This window comes from Vanessa tameamea, chromosome 22, assembly GCF_037043105.1.
Source record: "Vanessa tameamea isolate UH-Manoa-2023 chromosome 22, ilVanTame1 primary haplotype, whole genome shotgun sequence".
NCBI lineage: Eukaryota > Metazoa > Arthropoda > Insecta > Lepidoptera > Nymphalidae > Vanessa > Vanessa tameamea.
The window spans coordinates 6755044-6776556 of NC_087330.1; the positions used below are offsets into that span (position 1 = coordinate 6755044).

Sequence of the window (21513 nt, forward strand, 5' to 3'; positions counted from 1 at the left end):
ATAGCCCAAGGGTCAGGATCGATCCTGCAACTTTTTACATCGCTAGGCGGCCCGTACACCATTGCGCTTTTGAAGCTTAACAATTATTGAGACTTATTGATTGCTTACACATTAAAACTATAAGCTAGACCGTTCTGCTCCACAAATTTAACGATTAGTCATGCTTGTGGACTTAAATAGCTTCATTGAAATATGATCGGATTGGATAATAAATGAGCCGAGATGGTCCAGTGGTTAGAACGCGTACATCTTAACCGACGATTTCGGGTTCAAACCCAGGCAGGGCATTTGTGTTTATAATTTATCTCGTGCTCGGCGGTGAAGGAAAACATCGTGATTAAACCTGCACGTATCTAATTTCAACGAAATTCTGCCACATGCGTATTCCACCAACCCACATTGGAGCAGCGTGGTGGAATATGCTCCAAAACTTCTCCTCAAAAGGAGAGGAGGCCTTAGCCCAGCAGTGGGAAATTTACAGGCTGCTAATGTATCGTCGACACTAATATCTTTTACTATTTAAGTGCTGTCTGAAAAGTGACTAGGTAACCTAATTTGCAAATGCGGATTTCCGAATTGAAAAGTCTATGACAAATGTGAAAACTTAAGTCAATTTTAGATCGAACGTGATTACGTCTTTGAAGGCAATCTATCCACATTATGAAGTTTTTCGTCTTATCGCTGACGTAAATCTTTTTAATCTGTTGTTGTATAAATCTTAGAATTATATTTTTCAATAATCTCGACTTCTATGAGCTAACATGGTAGTTTTAGACGGATGCGTGTTGGTCTCTTTATGTATGTACATATAAATATATAGAATACATCATACTTTCGTGAGCATTTATTCGTCACGCATAACTCCGATGATAGATGACCGTGTTTGAACCGATGCATTCCTATTTAATTGCATCCGCCGCTTAATTAAATAGTTGATTTAGATTAACCGCGCGTTAAATTAATCAAAGTTTATAACACAAAAACCTTTACTCCAAATTTTAACCCCGAGGGGTAATTAAAAAAATTCTCTTCGTCTTTTCGTGGAGTTTAATCTTACTCCGTAACAAATTTCTTCAAAATCTTCCCAACAGCTTCGTCGTGACAAACAAACAAACAGAGTTACTTTTACATTTATAATATTATAAATGTAAAATTTACATAAATTATAAATTTACTTGGTGGTAGGGCTTTGTGCAAGCCCGTCTGGGTAGGTAGCACCCACTCATCAGATATTCTACCGCTAAATAACAGTACTGTGTATTGTTTTATTCCGGTTAGAAGGGTGAGTGAGCCAGTGTAATCACAGGCACAAGGGACATAACATCTTAGTTCCCAAGGTTGGTGGCGCATAGGTGATGTAAGGAATGGTTAATATTTCTTACAGCGCCTTTGTCTATGGGCGGTGGTGACCACTTACCATCAGGTGCCCCATATGCTCGTCCGCCAAACAATGCCATAAAAAAAAAAAAAAAATTAGTGGTATAATGAATAATATAAATACTACAAATATATCTCAGTGGTAAGTGTAGATAGACTGTAGGTACGGTGTACAAAGGTTCTAAAAAAATTAACCACCTTCTTATTAATCGGATTAGTAAAATATCCTCAAAAATTATTTGAATTGCCGAAAAGTTGAATTGTAATGAGTTTTGATATTACTCACTTAAGAAATGATTCATTCTCCATACAAACTTTTACCCTCTCTTTCACACCCTTAAGGAATGATTTCCGTGTCAAAAACTAACCTACGACCTTCCTGGTATGCAAGCCAATTGACACAGACAGAGTTAATTTGGAATTTATAATATTAGTAGTGATTTTATTAAATTTTGCTCAAGGTTGATGTGAGGTTCTGTCAGAGTAGAAACGAGTCGTCCCATGCTAGAAGCTGAGAGTAGATATTAAAATCTACCTTAAATATATAATAAATCGATATATCTACAGTCCGCGTCCAACTAATGAAATTAAGCTGTCACTATTATTAAACGATTCATATAAAGAAAAAATAATCACGCTTTGAATTTATTAAATTTTTTTACTTTGACAAATCTATGAGGATAATTGGTTTTAATTATCCAAGATAAGTCTGAAGATCGTCTGGACGAGTTTTTTGATTCCACTAATTCTAAGTACTTTAACCTTAACTGAGAATAAAAGCGTTGATTGAGCGATTATTTGAACTTTGAGATAATTTGATCTCGGGACAAGAAAACATATATATCCTGTAAACGTAATAATATAATAATATACGTATCATACGGAGTGATTCGTCTTTGGAAAAGTGTATAACATTAACCTTACTGTAAACTCACGATCCAAAAAACTAGCCCCTTCATACGAATAATTACAATCAAATTAATGGCTATATTATAGTAGCTTGTCCCAGCTTGTTTTTAACCGACTTCAAAAAGGATGAGGTTATCAATTCGTCTGTATTAATCGTTAAAATATCCCATGACAACGGTGTAGTGAGTTTTGGAGGTACGCATGGCTCGGCTGATATCCTCATACATACACTCTACCACATCATCGGAGTGTGTCGAAGTCGGAGCGTAAACCTGTATGACCTTCAACGAGTACCGTTTGGTAATTCTGAGTATAAGGTACGCTACCCTTGTAGACACACTCTCGATCTTGACCATGTTGTTCACGAGGGACTTGTGGTCGATAAACCCGACACCAGCTTGGGACAGATGGTCGCCTTCCCGGAAATAAAACAAGTTACCGGATTTGAGAATTATCGAGTCCTCTCCCTCTCTTCGTACATCAGATAATCCTATAATATCCCAATGCAACTTGCTTAATACTTCCTCCAGTTCAACGATCTTCTTGTCAGTCCGCAGTGTGTGCGTGTTATATGTTGCCAGGGCCAGCCGTCGTCGGTTGTGGTAGCCGGATCTCTGCCGAGGACTCTTAGTACCCCCTGCCCCGCCGTTACCATAGCCGCTACCATAACCAGGAATAGCGGGGCCGCCGGGGACTAGGGGCCGATACCTTGGTGCAACAACCATTGGGGGATTTTGCCATAATCGCCACGCTTGGCATGCGGGTTGACAATCGCAGTATGATGTTACAGTACTCAGATGGATGCTGGTGCCCATCCTCTGGTATAAAGTCCCTTAGTCGCTTTTTACGACACCCGCAGGAAGAGACGGGGTGGAGCTATTCGTAGCCGGCACCACAATGTAATTAAGGTCCTTAATTGGATAAGGCTTAATGCTATATTGCTTAAAATCGCTTCGAAAATAAATAATTATTTTTCGTAAACAATAAAGGATAAAAAATGGTTGTTGTGGGCTATCCTTAAGAGATAGACATATACCATCCTGGAATTTTTTGAAGACCTTTATAAGGTGTACAATACATTAATTACATACAGTATATTATTTTAATCTATCTCGTAGCGTTCAGCCAGCGTTTGCAATGTAAGCGCAAAAAATGTGTTTATTTACGACATCAATTTAGAAACCTCTAACATTATCTCTATTTCTCTACTATATTGTGCATGTAGTATACATATAAACCTTCACCATAAATTAATCTATCTATTAAAAAATACCTCATCTAAATTTGTTTTATAGTAAGTAATGATAGACGTTTCTCCCTGACATCGTTTGTTTCATATTAACGGCGCTGTCTCATATAAGCGGCACACTAAGTAGATCTACCATGTGAGAAAAATTACTTAGTGTACATCAGACTCACTAAAAATAAAAAAATTAATAAATATTTTAACAAAAAAAAACCGACTTAAAATAAAACACTATTCCAAAACAAATTAATATGCACTAAAAAGTAAAAAATAATTGCGTATTCTTCTAGAACTAAAATAATCAACTTACTTTTTCTACGCATCAACATGTAAGATATGACTTTACCACTCGAGAAGATAGGTACCTACCCATTTTAAATCTAACTCAACAAATGCCTATGAATAACAAACAATGATCAAAATATTTTTTAGAGTTCTCCTAAGTAAAATGAAATGAAAAATATTAGAATACTTAAAAGTCGTTTTACGATAATATAATGTAGTTACAATTATTGTTAGTTTTGGAGTCGTTTTGACTAAATATTAATAATTTAATAATCAAATAGTTTTCAGTCATTAAAATTTTTTTCCACACGCATGTTTTTCTTAAACGGACACGGGTTTCACGCCGACGTATAATAATTGAAATTAAATAGCCTTAGTATGAGTACATCATAGCAACTTCACAGATCCAGAATAGTTAAAAGTAAATACCCAATAAAATACTAATTCGGTACTGGGTGGTGATCGTAAGTCTACAATAGACCGAAGTCCGAACTTATTGACTTTGAACAATTGAATTGGGCATTCCAACTCTGTGTTGTCACTGGTTTATTCAAAATTACTTGGTAAAGTCCATTGGAATTTATATTACCCTATATTGGAAAAAAATACACAAGTAAGAGGAAAACGTAACATTGCTCGCAACGTTTGCCTCATAGACATTGTTTACAATTTCCTATTTAATAAGAATAAGGTTTACAGTTGATCTGTGACATATTTTACAGCTTTTTTTTTATATACACGTTTTTAATTATATGTCGGCAAGCTTGTTTGTAATTGGTCATATTGGTACCGTAAGGATTTTTAACTATTATTTACATCGCCAATGCACCACCAACCTTGGGAGCTAATATGTTACATCCCTTGTGCCTGAAGACACACTGGCTCACTCACCCTTCAAACTGGAACACAACAATAACCATTATTGCTGTTTGGGTGGTACCTTCCCTAGGCGGCCTTACAAGAAATACCAACCAGCAAAAAAATAACCGTCGATTTACATCTGAAATTTTTATTGCCCTTTATTGTTAAGGCTTCGTAATTCGAAATTCTAAGCGAATCGGAAATTAAAGATAGGTTGTCTTTTCGAATATTTCTATTGTGATGTCTACAAACTACTAGTTTATTATTTAATACGCCATGTTTTATACGAAGTATACAAGTCATAGACACTCGCTATTGTGTTTACGTCAATATAATCGTCAGTTAATAATACAAAGCATTATTAACTGACGTTCATAAAGATGAAGGTAATTTGTTATTTCTTTGAAAGACATCGTAAAAAGAAATATTATGTCAGGCGAGATTACTCCGCCGTGAATAAGCGTGAAACAGCGCGAACACGAATATACTTTTTATACAAATTTGTACTTTATTCTATATCATTAGTTCAAACGCATCCAAAAGTATAGAATTTATTTATGAATTTGAGCTGTGAACAGATAGGATATGTTTTTTTTCGGTTATTCCTCCAAAAATCTCGATATAAATTCAAACCTAATAGATTAGCCAAACAGTTTATTTCCAGTAATTCTCAAAATGTTACCATAACGTTCTTAGGTTGTTTATATAAAGTACATTACATATATTTAGATAGATTGTCGAACTAGATAAGGATTAAAACAAACAAACCAACTTTATTATCTAAGTGTGTGTGAAATCTACACTTGAAATCGCTAACTGTTGGCAACTAATTTTTTCAACGCGCTCTCCGCTTTGACATTCTATCTAGACATGTTGATAATTAAATATCATGTCATTTCTAAATTTCAACTGTCCTCATGACAAATCAAATCAAATACCTTTATTCGATATAGAAGAATAAATACTACCACGGGTCCGGAAATTAAAATACCTTGACCAGAGAAGATCTGTACTATATGTATATCCATTCTTCCGAGATTAGTACAGCCCAACACAATAGTGTCTCTAATGCAGTTGAATCGATTAATAATATCACAGAGACTTTGTGCAAAGAACTCAAGTTTCTGAAGAATATAGGAATTTTGGAAGTAAAATTAAACTTCAAATCGACAGACTTCCTTTACTTGTAAATACCAGTACACAGACAGACATGTCAATGATCTTTGTCCTGGACTGAACTTCGACAAAAGGAAATGTGTAAATATAATATGTATTTCTGAACATGATATTCACTCAATACTTCGATTAAAAATTTTAAATATCATGATAATGAAAATGTGACTTGTTCCAGACAGGTAGGATTAATTCAATTTTAATTGTCATATTGATTTTGAAATGTAATATATACGCTATATATTTTTGGCGCAAACTCTTGAGTTCAGAAATTGAAGTGGAAACAGGTAACTCAAATCTGTATGAAGATGTCTATCGCAATCTAAAGTGGTAATGGTGTACCACAGGGGAGCTCTTTAGGGCCACTAATATTCTTTATTTTTATAAATTACATTATATTTACTAACGCAGTAAGCAATCCAGATATTCCATTTGCTGATAATTGTACAGTCATATATAAATAAAAATATACCAGAAAGTATGTCAATAAATCTTTAAATAATATAAAAGTTTGATAAATTCTAAAGTCAACACATAGATTGTAATTTAACATATCGAATATTGATGAAGGAGACTAAATACATATTCATTACTTTACTTTAATTATCTGAAATAGTTAATCGAGAAACCATTTTAATTACTAATTATGTTACGTTAATTACGTTACTTTAGGTAGCACCGTTTTTACACTTTGATGGTTTTTTTTCTATGGAATAATTCTACAGTTAACGGGAAGTGTCAAAAAAGATGCTATAAAGTCATTTATAAAACTAAGCATCCTTCCCTCTATTTGTATTCATGAAATGAACTCGTTTTACTCCTTTACAGGCATACCTTTGTTTACTACGAGGATATTTTTGCTGCCCGATTACATTAATCCTAATATAATAAGAACGAAACTCTTATTTCGAGTGATAATGATCCAAAAGTCACCTTCATTCATAAATGGGCAAGTAAACAGTCGACAGAAATTCAATGATAAAAAGTAGGCGAATTTTAAAATCTCCTGTTATTTCTCCTGCTTTGATCGTAATGATAGTCTAGAATTGTAAAAGTATTTACAAATCTAGACTCTCATTTCAAAAAAAAAAAGAACATTTCTAAAGTTAGTTGAAATGACTTAAAAAGTAATGAAACCACAAAAAATAATCGTACTGTACTGTTGGTAAATCCTGGGTAAAAATGTTGAAAACTTTTTAAAACTACCTTAAAAAGATTTTATCTCCTCCGAATTTAATATACTACGTGAAAAACATATGAAAATTTCTTTCCAGCATAAAAATTTCCTAGATGCAACATAACGGCGACTATATTTGGAAATTTCGGAATATTACAAAAATGCCCATGCAAAATTTAAAGAAAATGTCATCGAAAGCTATATTATTAAAAGCACAATTTCTTCATAAGTTTTTAGAACAACTTAATTCAAGGAAGATTGCACAAGTGAGATCACAAAACAAAAAATCTTTAATATCTTTATTACTTAGAATGTGGTACGAATCTTAGTGTTAAGCCATGTTTTATCCATGCTCGGGAGACTAGTGACGACCATTGTCATGAATGACGCGTTCATTGCGATTATCTCATTAGCGGTGCGTCATATGAGAACTTTGCTTGTAGTCGTTTGTAGACAAAAATAACTTATTTTATTTTATGAAAGTATAATGATATTAAATGTTCCGAGGCATAGTTTGGATTTCAACATCGAATTTCGCGTCAGAATTATAAGTTACATTCCCACCATCTAGATGTCAGAAAATCCACAACAGCGCGATATTTTAACTTACCACAGTAGTTAGACCACTTTGTGGAATCTGCGTTCGCCGGCGGTTTTTCCGAACCGATATAACTTGGGAACCTTCAAGAAGAGAGCGTACACATTTCTTAAAGGCCGGCAACGCACCTCCTAGCGGGGTGTTGCAGATGTCCATGGGCGGTGGTAGTCACTATCCATCAGGTGCGCATCCTGCCAGTTTGACACCTATATCATAAAAAAAGACTAGTAAAATATACAGGATATTATATTATCGTGGAGAATTCACTATTCGTCTCATTGTTTTAGTTCAATGGGACCGAGACCGATGGAGAGTGATACCGATTCATTTATCTAAAGTAGTTTCCATCATAAATAGATAAATCTTGGCTGTATCAGCTACTGTATTCACACAAAGTATAGAATCCTATATATAGACCCTGATCACAAAGTCTGGAACTTCATGTATTTATAGTGAAATATCCATTTCCTTGTTGTGTATGTAAATAATATAACAAGGAAATAGATCGAGAATTTTCAAGCGAGAAAATTAGAAATTTATTTGTTATACAACCAATTACAGTAAAAGCATACCCACTTAAAGTATATTTATACAACAACAAAGGTAATCTATAATATTTCACAACGCTTACACAGACTACGTAAGAAGTCAACATATACAGATTATGTTAGTAAAAAAGAAAAGAAAACTAAATTCTTAAATATTTAGTAAAAATAAATCCTTAGACTTTTTAGAGATGGATGATCTGGAACCGCGTCGTTACAGTTTTGTCACATTCTGGTGTTTCGATTGTAGGGATAAGCAGGGATGTTATGGATGAGTAATTTCGAATCTGGATACGAATATATGAATACCGATTTCGGATTATCCGATTGTTTCGGATAGTTTCAGCAAAGAATATTAAATTTAGAAAAATAAAATTACAATGTAACAATTTGACTTTATTTCTTGACTATTATTTGTTATAAAAAAAAAAGAATTAACTTTATAATAATTGAAATAAATTCTTTAAGTATGCAAAATAAAATTAAAACGAACGATGTTTTTATCGAATTCGATTACGGTTTCGGATAGATTTGTATTTCTGATATTCGATGGTTTCGGTTACGGTAACGAAGATCCATAAAATCCCTAGGGCAAAGTATGACATTTATAAACTCGAAATGAAAACCATTTACAAGTTGGTTTGCTTCATCTATATGCAAATATCTTATATATTAATAGCGTAATCCGATTTTTGTCCCAGTTATTATGGGACGATAGCTGCACATAAAAATCAATTATGGTCTCATTTTGAAGAGCTCTAGCCGAAGATGTTCAGAAAAATAAAGACGATTCTTCATTGCAATTTACTAAATTGTTACGATTTAACAGAATATTAATTTTAAAAGTTACTGGCCGGGTAGAGAACCTTGGTATGGCTGTATAGACAAAAACAAATATAAAAGGCGCAAATAGACGTTTTCAGTTTACAATGAAATTAAATCAAAACAAACCTGTCATAGGTTTCGAAATTTGTAATAATCTGTTGAATAAACGCGAAGTTTCACGTGCGACACACTAGTATACTTATTATTGCCATGTTCCGTTTTGATGACTGTGTAAGCAAGTGTAACTAAAAGGACATCTTAGTTTTCGAAGTTGGCAGGGCATAGTCATGATATCGGTTAATATTTCTTACAGCGCCAATGTCTATATTCGTTGGTGACCACGTACCATAAGGTGGTCCATTTGTCTGTTCGCCTACATATATCATAAAAAAACTGGTCATAAGTAATCACAAAAAATACATCATTTTAGGTTAAGATATTACTGAATATTAATAAAGAAACATGAATCACTTTTTGAAAGTTAGGTACAGCTCAATCATTTTTTTTATTTTGAAATATTAACAACTTAGCTTAATTCTAATATTTACAATAACTACATGTAAGAATTATTATACAAGGTATACACTAGAAAAATGTAACTCTAAGTTATTAAAAAAATACTATATAAAGCAATGTTAAGCAGCTCAAGTTCGATGAATATTACTATTACGTACAATAAACAATAAATTGATTTTATGTTTCATTAAACTACTACTAATTAAGGTAAAATAACCGTTATTATCCAAATTCTTAAACAATTTCTGATAATCTAGAATATATAAAAGTAGTTATAACTTCATCCCAATTAAATAATATTAATATCATAATCAAAAACTCGGCTCCGAAATTAATAATGTCTATTATTTGGTCTATGTCGTTAAAGTCTTGAAACGGCAAATTAATATATCACTAATATAATATATCACTGCTTCTAATTAGAAGCTATTAATTAAATTATGTCATCAATTTCGGTAACTTTGTATTGAGACTTTAAAACTCTCTACGTTCCAATTATTTGCAGTTAAAATGATGTTTTTGAGTCACGATCATTTTTTATAAATACATAATTTGTGTTACTTTGAAAAATATAATTTAATTCGAAGTTTGATTATTACATTAGGAGTTTGTTGAGTATTCTAAAAATAAATACTAAGTGCTGTCTAATTACATAAGAAAGGTATTTATAATGTCTTTAAGTTGTTTTAAGATTTATCAAACAAATCACATTATACTTTATCTTTGTATGAATTATATAATACAACAAAAATAGTTTTCATATAAATTAAATTACTTCGGTCAAGTAGTGGCTTTGGATGATGATTTTTTGTTACCATAAAATTATTTTAATTTTTTTCAATGTAATTGATGCATTTATAGAACTAAACCGTATTCTTCGAATTGTATTATGATATTTCAATTCAATTCTTAGTTTAATGGCTGTTAGTTGTGCCACAGGGCACAGATTATTTCGCCAATGTCACGTAGGATGGAGAAGACACGAATGAGATTGATCGGTATGGTTGAGATAACAAACTCAATTAAATTTTAAAGCCAAGTATAGTAGTAGTAATTTCCTTGTTAATCCGTAACCTAGAACAACACAAACATTAAGGGTTAATAATAGGATAAATTACAAATTATGATATTTCAATGATATCAAATCAAACAAGTTATTAATTACCGTCTGCAAAAAAAAAACTTACTAATACCAGATTGTACTGTCGCCATACTATACATGAGTACATACAATCGAAATTATTGCTCAATCGCTTTGATCAAACTATTAATTCGTATTGACAATTTGGTCCACACGTGGAGTTTTGTTAATAAAATAAATGTGTTTTTCTTATTACTATATAAAATATATATAAGTATGTCATTAGGGTTCAAAATGCGGCGGAGAGTACAGGATAATAACAACGGGGCGTGGCAAATAGGCTCAAACCCTTAAAGTCAATTGTATCTTACATCATTATAATTATGTTTTATATTGTTCCAGGTCTTCCAAATGATCTTGCAGTTTACTGGCACCAATATCCTTACAGTTTGGGTTTAGTTTTCTGCAAACTTCGAGCATTCATATCGGAAGCGTAAGTAGTACGATTTCTTGGATTCCTAAATAACAAAAAGTAGCCAAAGAATCTTAGTTCATGTAATGACTACATTTTGATTTTAATTTGGTCATTGTAACTACAGGTACAAGGAATATAACACCTCAGTTCCAAAGGTCGGTAGCGTATTGGCGATGTAGGGAATGATTAAACATGTTTACGGTGGCAATGGCCATTGGTGATCACTTACCATCATCATCACATACCATCAGGTGGCCCGTTTGCTCACCAGCCCACCATGAAAAAAATGTATATAAATTATCTGTCAAATCGGCTTATGTATTCCTAGAAGGTCTATTAAATTAATTCTTATGTTAATAAGGGTAACACCAAACAAATACTTCAATAATGACTGAAACCTTTACTTGGAAGGGTAAAATAATTCACAGGTCTAAAAGGGACAGTTTGTGATCCACCCATTGAAATGTCAAGATAATGGAATAAGCCCCGACGTTGACGTGTTTACGAACCACTTACGTCTTTTCTAAACGAGATACAACCAAATATTTTTTGTACATTAGCATCCAAGTGTCAGAAAAGTTTAGATTTCTATTTTACGATCCATATTAACGAGACACTAGAACCGAAATCACATAAGTTGATTTTAATCGAAAGAGATTTGAATCGTCTGAGCAAACTTTTAATATTTCAGTTCGAAAAATCGATTTATCACCAATTTTAAATTATAATCGTTTAAAAATTTTAAATTGAATTATTTGAATATAGTAATTTAACTTTTTTAATTATATTCAATCAAAGGCTTTATGATACTAGTTTAATCTTGTTAGTACTATACCGAGATTAAACGAGTATCATTTAGTACTATTTCAGTACTAGAAAGCGTATGTATACGCTGATTGAAAAATGTTATATTTATGTGGACTCTTATATACCTCCACACCTCAATCCCTACTAATAATATAAATGCAAAAGTAACTCTATTACCTCTTCACGCTGAAATCGCTGAATCGTATGAGTTCCATCAAAGGACATAGGATTTTTTTTTAAGTCGAGGCGATGACGGTTTTTTTGATAAAGGTAGAATTTATAAATTTCACAATCCGTAATTTCAGCTAGTATTAAATAATAAATTAAGCACAGTCTCGGATTTAACTGAATGTTTTTTTTTTTGTAACTATATTATACTTATATCATTCAAATGAAAACTTTAGAAGATATCACCCATTCCAATGAACATGCAACCAAAAGATCGTTCGCTGTTAAATGGGTGGTCGGATAACTGATTGTAACAACACGATGTTAACCTTGTCAGTTAAAATTACCTGAATTCCAATCTTTAACCTGTGGACAAATTTTGACAATAAAACAAAGACTACGACTCAAACGAATTTTTATAATTATGACGTTCTTATATAAACTACGAGAAATAAAGTACACTTATCATTTTATTATTCAAATTACACCCGAGCGTATTCGATACTTGAGAAAATAACTCTTAAAATAAAATTGCTTCTTATCTATCAGAGCAACATAAAATGTATACATAGTTATTTTATTATAATTATTATATATATATATATTTTAAGGTTTATCTTACCTTAAGGCTATAGTACTATTTATATTCCATTAATTTGTTGAAAAAATGATATTTTATAACGATAAGTCGATATATATATAATATCGACATACTTTCTTCTTGACATTAAAATTGTAAAATGATAGCGACCATATCTTTAGTAAAGATCCATTTATATTCTATTGCGGATCACAATGTCTACTCACCGTCGCCGGGATGGAGTCTGTCATAAACATAAAAAGGCTTTCAATTTAATATAATAAATGACTCAAAAATAAATCTATTCTTGTGTGTAATCGGTAATATGCTTTCACGTAAATACATTAAACTTGTACAAAGTTTAACAATTTCATATAAAAATAAAATACGTATAAGAACTCGCATACGTGGTCTGAATATCAAATTTATCGCTTATTTAAAAAGTAATGCGAACTCTTTGAAGTTAAAAATATATTTATTAGTCGAATTTTATACTCTTGTTATGATCGATGTAACATTTTTGTTCTTAACCACTAAAAGTTCCTAAAACTATATTTATTTGAATTTGTAAGATTTATAATAAGGGGGTATATTAAGTAAATAAAATTCAGTAGCAATTATCAATGAGGTCATATGTATTATGCCTATATAAATAGGGAGGTTATTAATCATTGAAAACATATATACTCTATTCCAACCATAACAGGATAAAAGCTATATCACTATCAACGATATCTTTGGTTGAGAGCTGGAATAATCTATGATATTAACTATGGATTTGCGAAAAAATAGCGTTTTGAAATTCCACGAAACTGTTATCGGAATTTTGGAAATAAAATTAAAGGAAATAGGTAGTGTAATAGTTTTGTATTATAAATAAAGATATATCAATAATTAACTCTTAGTAGTGCACAATATAGCAGCAGAGTTATTAGCAAATCGCTATGAAATACGTAAATCTAAGGTTTGTTTATCTTTTTTCCTACTTCCTTTGGAATAGGCTATATATATATATACATATATATATATATATATATATATATATATATATATATATATATATATATATATATATATATATATATATATATACATGTTTTCAAATGAACAGTAATGTTTTTGGTCGAATAAATGTTACCATTTTTATTATTGTGTATTTTATCTGTGGCAATATTCTTTTCTAAACATCGTTGTCCATTTTTTTCTAAAAGAACAAAACAAAAAATATTGCGACATTTTAATAGATTACACTCCCTATTATAATATTTATTACAATTACTAATATTGGCTTTATTTTTTCCATAGGGCAACATACGTATCGGTTCTGACAATATCAGCTTTCTCTCTGGAACGGTACTTGGCTATCTGTCATCCTCTACATCTTTATGCGATGGCGGGTCTCACGCGGGCGTCTCGCATCATCGTGATCCTGTGGATGCTGGCCTTCATCAGCGCTTCGCCCTTCGCTCTCTACAGTGACATCAGCTATCGAGACTACCCTCCGAGTAAGAAATTTTTAATTTACATTTTCATATTGTATTATTATAATGTATATACATAGACGGACTCATAAACAGCATCTACATTCAGGATATCTTTCGAATTAATATTTTTAATAAGTATGCAAACTTATTAAAAATTATATTAAACTAAATTACGATCTCGGGAATGTTCAAGTAGTAAAAAAAAACAAAATTTTAAAAATAGAACTGCAGAAAAGATGAACTTATAAGCCGGGAATAAAATTCATGCATCGGTCTCAATCGTGTGTTATTAGAGTGATGTGTGATTTTTTTTTTAGATAGTCGAAGTATTTGTCTTTACAATTCACGCCATCTAAGTTGGCCTTATTAATTTTATCCTGTGAAAATATCGTTAATCGATTATTTAAATAAATATAACCATTGGCATCTTAACTTAAGACTATAATGCTGCACCCCACTTGCTACTTATAAAGCATGTCTGCACAGCCACTCGTGACTAAATTCAGATCGGCAAACCTAGATCGCGTATAGTACAATTTTTAAGACAGAATTACGATTGAAATCAAATTCAAATACTGTAATATCTTTTAACGGTTTTTATACTTAAGTTATATATATTTTATAGTTAAGTTACATATATTATTAATTTATTTGAAAACGCAAGTATCTTGAAGACTTAATTGCAATATGATATAATATTAAGGAAACATAATATTATGTTTATAAATCACTCTGTATAATTATTTAAGTAATGTGTGATCACGTTTTCATGATTACATCAAAGCGGAACAGCAGTATACACAGAGCTTTATTATCATTTGCTAATACTAACCAACTAATTGTGTAACCGGCGCATTACATTTTTCTTCATAATTTCTTTATATTTTCTCGTTTTATCATATCGATAATATTTCAAATTAGAACGTCGTTTTAACTTCTTTTAACGCGTTTCGTTGATAAATATACTTTATCTAATATTCCTTTAAAGCATACAATTTTTAAAAAAACATTCGAAAATCTCAGCTTAACTACGTCACGCCATTGCAGGTCTAATGAAGAGATTTTTTTCCGTCTTCCTTTAAAACAAGCAATGAATTGCAAAAATAAATAGAGTCCTTAAAAACCGGTATAACCAATATACACTGCGATTTCGAACTTTTTGCATTAATTAATCCTGATAAATTTAATCTGTTGTGTCATCTTGGCTCATTAATTATCTGTCTAACTTTCAAAATATAGATGGCATGAGATTAAGTTATTTACAAGCCGAGGTTGCGGGCATTTTAATTACATTTTAGTTATACTAGATAATACGCGACCATTGAAAATATATTTTTTGTAAAACCATTTTTATAGATTCCACACTCAAAATCTACTTTATTCAAGTAGGTTGAAGAAATATTGAATATTAATGTTACAGAATTAAATTAAAAATAAAGCTAGCCCGGGTACGAAATTTATTTATCGAGACAAGGAAGACAGTAAAAACGCTTTTTCAGAAAAGAAATTACGTAATCTAACTGTGTTCATTTGTTTAACTATGTACAAAATTTTAAATATAATAATATACAACGATATTTCAAAGCCTTTTTGACATAATATTATTATTTTGATGAAAAATAAACCTTATCTATAATAAACAAAGTTAAAAAATATCTGTGGAATTTTGCTTTTACTTTTTACAAAATTATAAACGCTACATTACATAACACCTAGCTCTGTGAAAAACCTTCTGAATATAATATAATCTTTTATGTATCCCCAGTATATAATAGGTCGGACAGCTCAATTTAGCAGCAGGAAAACAGTTTCAATACTTGTCGCGTTACCTCAAATTAATATGCTGTAAGATATAATATTATGTATATTTAACGAAATTACCTACTTAAGATAATTTTTTAGATTTTATGAAGAAATGATATCAAGAGATCAACTTAATTCTTGTATTTTATCTTTATATTTAGCTTTAGAAAACAAAAGTACTTTTAAAAGCCTACATGAATAAAGTATATTTTAGATTCAGATTAAAAATAAATAAAGAAGTTTGACATTGATTTGACGTGATATAATTGGTAGAGATTCTTTTTTTTCTGTGGTATCGGTAGGCGGACTGATAAATGGGCATGTATATTATGTGCCTTGTGCCTTTTAGTTAGACTGGCTCACTCCCCCTTCAAACCGGAAGACACAATACTAGGTATTATTGCTTGGCGGTAGAATATATGATGAGTAGGTGGTACCTACCCCTATGGGCTTGCACAAAGCCGTACCGCCAAGTAAGTAAGTATTCATGGATTTGACGAAAAATGACCTTTTTTTATTATTTACTGCTTCGCTGGACATTAAACATACCTGAAAACCCCTACGTCGAACCCTATGGCGACTGGTCTATATGGATACGATCAGTAATTTTCACATTATTGACGGACAAAGAAAAAATATATACAGAAGAAGATTTATTCAAGAACAGTTTTTAGCGCATACTATAGTAGAGATATTAGTTATTGTATATAACAAGTAAATCTAAGGTTTGTTTATTATTACTAAATCTATTCATACATTCAATTGGAATAGATCATATCATGTTGCCTTAGTTTAACTCAATTTGAACTTAAATGATACATAATATGCACAAAGAAATTAAAATTTAAAAAAAAAATTAACACAATTAATACTGCTTTGTCTACGCGTCGATCATGTGCGTACCGCCCTCTTCCGGATTCCTCTTGAAATTGCACAATATTATGCGACCAAATACAGTTTACATTTATTAAACTGCAAAAAGCTAGTAAGCATGTTATGCTACCGATAAGACTCTCCTTCAATACCGCTAAACAACTTTAAAATATTAATGAGATAAATAATAAGAGTAATAAAAAGGCCGAGATGGCCCAGTGGTTAGAACGCGTGCGTCTTAACCGATTTCCGGCTCAAACCCAGGCAGGCACCACTGAATTTTCATGTGCGTAATTTGTGTTTATAATTCATCTCGTGCTCGTCGGTGAAGGAAAACATCGTGAGGAAACCTGCATGTGTCTAATTTCAACGAAATTCTGCCACATGTGTATTCCACCAACCGGCATTGGAGCAGCGTGATGGAATATGCTCCAAACCTTCTCCTCAAAGGGAGACGAGGCCTTAGCCCAGTAGCGGAAAATTTAAAGGCTGCTAATGAAAAAAATTATGAATAAAAAGGCAACAAAATAATTGACAAAATGTCAAAATAAGTGGAAAACGTTGGATTAAAAACATTAATAAATAAAATTCATTATTCAACAGAAGATTATATAGATGATAAAAAAGCGTGGAGCTAACACTTGTTGATTTTCAAGCATGACATGACAGTTCAACGGGCGGCCATGTTTGACTTTTACGGGTGCGACGTGAAAGTGTGTTCCTAATAATTATTTCACGGCAGGGCCGGTTATTATCGGTCGGCAAAGCCGGGTTTTCATCTAGTAGATTATATTTCTATTTGAAATAACCATTAGATTTCCCTATACTGTCCGGAACAATAAAACACACCATAAATTAAATACTATTACAGCTTCAATTTTACAAACATTTAAGGAACTTCTGCGATTGATGATTTTAATGGGCTTTTACAATGTACCTGAAGTGAAGCGAGGTAAATTAAACTCTAAATCGTCTTATTCGATTCAAAACTCTTTCGCTAGCTAAGGAATTTATTAAGGATTACTCTATTACTGTTATTTAGTAGAATCTAGTCAATGTTTTTATTCATACCTACCATCGAGAGACTTTTGCATAAAAATTAAATCAGATGAAAAAAATAAGATAAATCGATAAGTAGTATTTTGAATTTTAAAAGAAGAAGGAAGTAATTTGCATATTTCCATAAAATAGTAGTAACTTTCTCTACATTTCCTAAACATTGAACAACAATGCATAGAAATTTTCGAAAACAAATTGAATATTTAAATTTCGCTAGGGGAGACAATCGGTAAACAAGGGATATAAGGGCTGAAAATATTTACAAAAACATATAGGTATTTTCTTTATTTATTAATCGATATAAAAAAAAAATACTATATATAATTTTACGCAATATATCTAAATAAATGCAGAAGTTTAAAAAAAAGTGTGTTGTTGAACAAGAAAAACGACAAGCCTAGTGAAAAAAATAACACCACACACCGAATAAAAAAGAAAATATATGTTTAGGTGTTTCATTTACAGGGATATAAGAATGTCATTCACAACTGGAACGTGGCTGATGAAACGGCTTTGGCTCACACACATTTTGTCTTAACAAAAACTAAACTAAATTTTGGATATTATATGCGTGTGTGTTCATGCTAGTATTTTAAAATATAGGTTATAGGTACTAAAGAGTAAAAGGTAGGGATAAAAGCCAAACACGTCGAATTGACGCGATGTGGTCGAGGGCTTGAATAATCTATGACATTCAATATGGATTTGCGAAAATGAAATCCTTTTAAACATCGAGGAAATCACACGGAATACGTCAAACTAAGATTTTCATAAGAAATCAAAAGTGACTATCTCTATGAGCGGACGATACCTATTTAATATTAGATATTGCAATTTCTCATCCGTCTGTCATTCATGACAATAAAATGTCTTGCATTCCTATCGGGCGTCTCGTTTCTAGCTACGCCCATAACAATTTATTTTATTAGTAGTCCTCAACTTTGACGTAAGTAATATTTATTATATTATTACATCAATTGTAACTCTCATCAAAGTGTAATTTCAATACTCGTATGATATTGGTTTTTGACATTTTACGCTGCCTCTTCTAATAAATGCGGTGTCACGTCAAACATCGCTCCGCTGTCATTCAATTCGTCTTTATCGGCAAACATACGTTATTCCTTATTTTTTATTAAATCAATCCCTTGATATTTATATTCTTCAGATTTCTATTAGATTTCGATTTCTTCTAGGTTTATTTTATTTGTTTTGGAAAATAAAAGTAGTTTTTAAAACTAGTTCTATCTAGTAACAACACTTACTTATATTATAAGAGCAGTTCGTGTATTAGCTTTCATTATACAAAGTATTTATCCTATGAAATTTATCATTGAGATTAGATAAACTATACTGACTATTGGATACCAAATGGGGAGAGTTGATATGACACCTATGACACTTGGATGTGGATTTATTTGTTTGAAAAAATACTAACAATAATGTTAGTATTTTTTCTTAAGATCCACACAGAAATATTATGTAACATAATACTAAGGGAACCTTTATTTTTGCCGAATATATATTTTTATTTTTTTAACGTAATCGAATAATCGTAATCTCTTTGTTCCTTAATAAGTCAGTGCGGGACAATTATCTCCGCAAAAACAGTGCAGATGTTTCCACAATGCATATTTATTGGTCTTGTCCTATATAGCAAGGTAAACTACCTGTATCTCCTAATGAATATGATTGTTTACCTTTACCTTTCCAAAAACTTTATATGACATACAGATAAAATACAAATGACAAAATATATTTACGACCCTCCGTATGAGCAGTCTATCAGCGTGACCGTTACCAAAGAGTACATTAACTTCCTACGGACCGTTACTTAGTAACAAATCGATACGATTTTAAAAGTATAACCTTGAATAAACTCATCCTGTACGCTGTATTACTAGTATAAATAAATTATATAAATCCATAAAGTTCTACACTTTATTTTAAAGATAATTTAGATAAACTAAAAGGTCGAATTAAATTTTTTACCACTTTAATTTAACTAATATATTGTTTATATTATAGTTCCTTTTTCGTTTGTTTTTTTTTTTTTAATATTATTAAATACTAGCTACCGTCTCATCACACGGAGCAACTAAGTGTATAAATACATCGTTTAGATAAAAAACAAACATGAAATGAAAAACCTTTGTTTTTTCCGGCTAGGAAAGTTGAAATTCTTGGCGTTTCTCTACTATTATAAGCATGTATTATACATACAAACCTTGCTCTTCAATCATCTTCTCATATATTAAAAGCGTAAGTCGATTTTCGTCACAGTGATTATGGGACGATGGCTGACAATAAAAAAAAACGGTTATTTGTCATTTTGAAGAGCTCAGAAAATGAAAGGGAATTCTTGATCTTTATTAAATTGGTATGATTTAACAAAGAATGAATTTTAGAGAGCGGAAAAAAGTTACTGCGGTGCGGTATTACGTCTGTATAAGAAAAAAAGGAAAAACGTTAACAAATATAAGTAAATTGTTTTCGTCATACTCCAATTCTAACTGAACTAATGTATACTATTTGACATTAACAATTTCATTTAAAAGAGGTTCGATCATGTTGGCGCCAAATGTAGATGTGTGACTTGCAGTTACAATGAAATGAAATGGAAACAAAACCTGTCATAGATTTCGAAATTCGTCGCGAATAAATCCGTCACGTAGTGTATAAAATCTAAGCATACAGACGGCGGGAAGCAACTTTATTCTATACTATGTAGACATACGAAGCTGGTTAATATATATATAAAATTAGGTAGAGTGGAATTCAGATAACAACCCTGAATTCTAGTCAGGTACAATCCGTGAATCCGTGATATCGAATACGAATTAAAAGAAATGAAATATTTGGATCTGTATTCCAGCAGTCGAAGTTATTCAAAGTATAATCTTTGAACTGAAACGGATCATGAGTAATAATATTATAACATGAGAATTATAGCATAGAAGAACTAAGATGTCCATGCTGTTTGCGAGTGGCAAGCTTGGAGGGTCATGGGATTAATTTATGTTCATAAACGATCGTACCACTTGGTGGTAGGGCTTTGTCCAAGCCCGTCTAAGTAAGTACCACTCACTCATCAGATATTCAACGGCCAAACAGCAGTTATTCAGTATTGTTGTGTTCCGGTTTGAAAGATGAGTGAGCATACATAGTTCCCAAGGTTGGTGGCGCATTGGTGATGTAAGGAATGGTTAATATTTCTTACAGCGTCGGTGACGATTACTTACTATCAGGCGGCCCATTTGCTCGTCCGCCCACCGATATCTTAATTTAAAATAAAATCTCATCTCAATCATAATTTAAATACTCGGTGTTCAAGGAAAACATCGTAAGAACTTTTTTAGGATGTTTTCTTGTATGTGTTTGATAAAATAGTTCTACTAGTGGATCCACCAATCCATATTGGAGGGGGCGTAATGAAAGAAGTGAGCGCCTATAATCCAATATTGGGCAATTTATAATAATCACCGTCAGTTGGTAGTAGGGCTTCGTGCAAGTATATCCGACTAGGTAGCAGCAATACTTAGGATTCCTGTGTTCTTATGTTGAAAGACAAATGACATGCGCACAAGGACAACACGTCTCAGTTCGTAAGGTTGTTGGCGCTTTGGTGATGTAAGGAATCGTTAAAATTTCTTACGGCGCCAATATCTAAG

The 21513-nt window shown here is 31.9% G+C and overlaps 1 protein-coding gene across 1 annotated transcript in view; it reads left to right on the forward strand.

Moving 5' to 3' along the window:
* Nucleotides 1–21513, forward strand: part of LOC113397648 (neuropeptides capa receptor-like) — a 69946-nt gene that overhangs the window by 26433 nt on the left and 22000 nt on the right. Inside the window, exons 2-3 of the mRNA XM_064218460.1 lie at nucleotides 10996–11086; nucleotides 13929–14128. Of these exons, the coding sequence (XP_064074530.1) occupies nucleotides 10996–11086; nucleotides 13929–14128 (291 nt within the window). The remainder of the gene's footprint in view (nucleotides 1–10995; nucleotides 11087–13928; nucleotides 14129–21513) is intronic.